General features: G+C 55.1%; 1 protein-coding gene across 1 annotated transcript; it reads left to right on the top strand.

Moving 5' to 3' along the window:
* The first annotated feature begins 87 nt into the window (after nucleotides 1–87).
* Nucleotides 88–576, top strand: LOC107668328 (histone H2A-like). Its single transcript, XM_016460170.1, has 2 exons — nucleotides 88–135; nucleotides 185–576. Exons 1-2 carry the CDS (start codon nucleotides 94–96, stop codon nucleotides 527–529), a joined length of 387 nt encoding a protein of 128 aa, XP_016315656.1. The 5' UTR covers nucleotides 88–93; the 3' UTR covers nucleotides 530–576.
* The last annotated feature ends 5 nt before the right edge of the window (nucleotides 577–581 follow it).

Genomic DNA, 581 nt, shown 5'->3' with positions numbered 1-581 from the left:
TAGGAGACTGGCACGCTTTCTTTTAAAAGTAACGTCGCAGCTCTCCGTATTATCATTCTTTCTTTGAGCTGTGTTTTAGCGGTTGTTATCACAATGAGTGGAAGAGGCAAAACTGGAAGAAAGGCTCGCGCTAAAGCCAAGACTCGGTCCTCCAGAGCTGGATGGTGGTAAGACCAGAGCGAAGGCTAAGACTCGCTCCTCTAGAGCAGGGCTGCAGTTCCCCGTCGGTCGTGTTCACAGGCTTCTCCGCAAAGGTAACTACGGCGAGCGCGTCGGTGCCGGTGCTCCGGTGTATCTGGCCGCTGTGCTCGAGTATCTGACGGCTGAGATTCTGGAGCTGGCTGGAAACGCCGCTCGGGACAACAAGAAGAGCCGTATCATCCCCCGTCACCTGCAGCTGGCGGTGCGCAACGACGAGGAGCTGAACAAACTCCTGGGCGGAGTGACCATCGCTCAGGGCGGCGTGCTGCCCAACATTCAGGCCGTGCTGCTGCCCAAGAAGACCGAGAAGCCCGCCAAAACCAAGTAAACCGAGTGAAGTTTATTCTCAAACCAAAGGCTCTTTTAAGAGCCACACATTT

The sequence above is a fragment of the Sinocyclocheilus anshuiensis genome, unplaced genomic scaffold (genome assembly GCF_001515605.1).
Source record: "Sinocyclocheilus anshuiensis isolate Anshui unplaced genomic scaffold, SAMN03320099.WGS_v1.1 scaffold14150, whole genome shotgun sequence".
In the NCBI taxonomy this organism is placed as follows: Eukaryota; Metazoa; Chordata; class Actinopteri; order Cypriniformes; family Cyprinidae; genus Sinocyclocheilus; species Sinocyclocheilus anshuiensis.
Note: the sequence above shows the minus strand (reverse complement) of the source record. Positions and strands in the feature narration are given on the sequence as shown.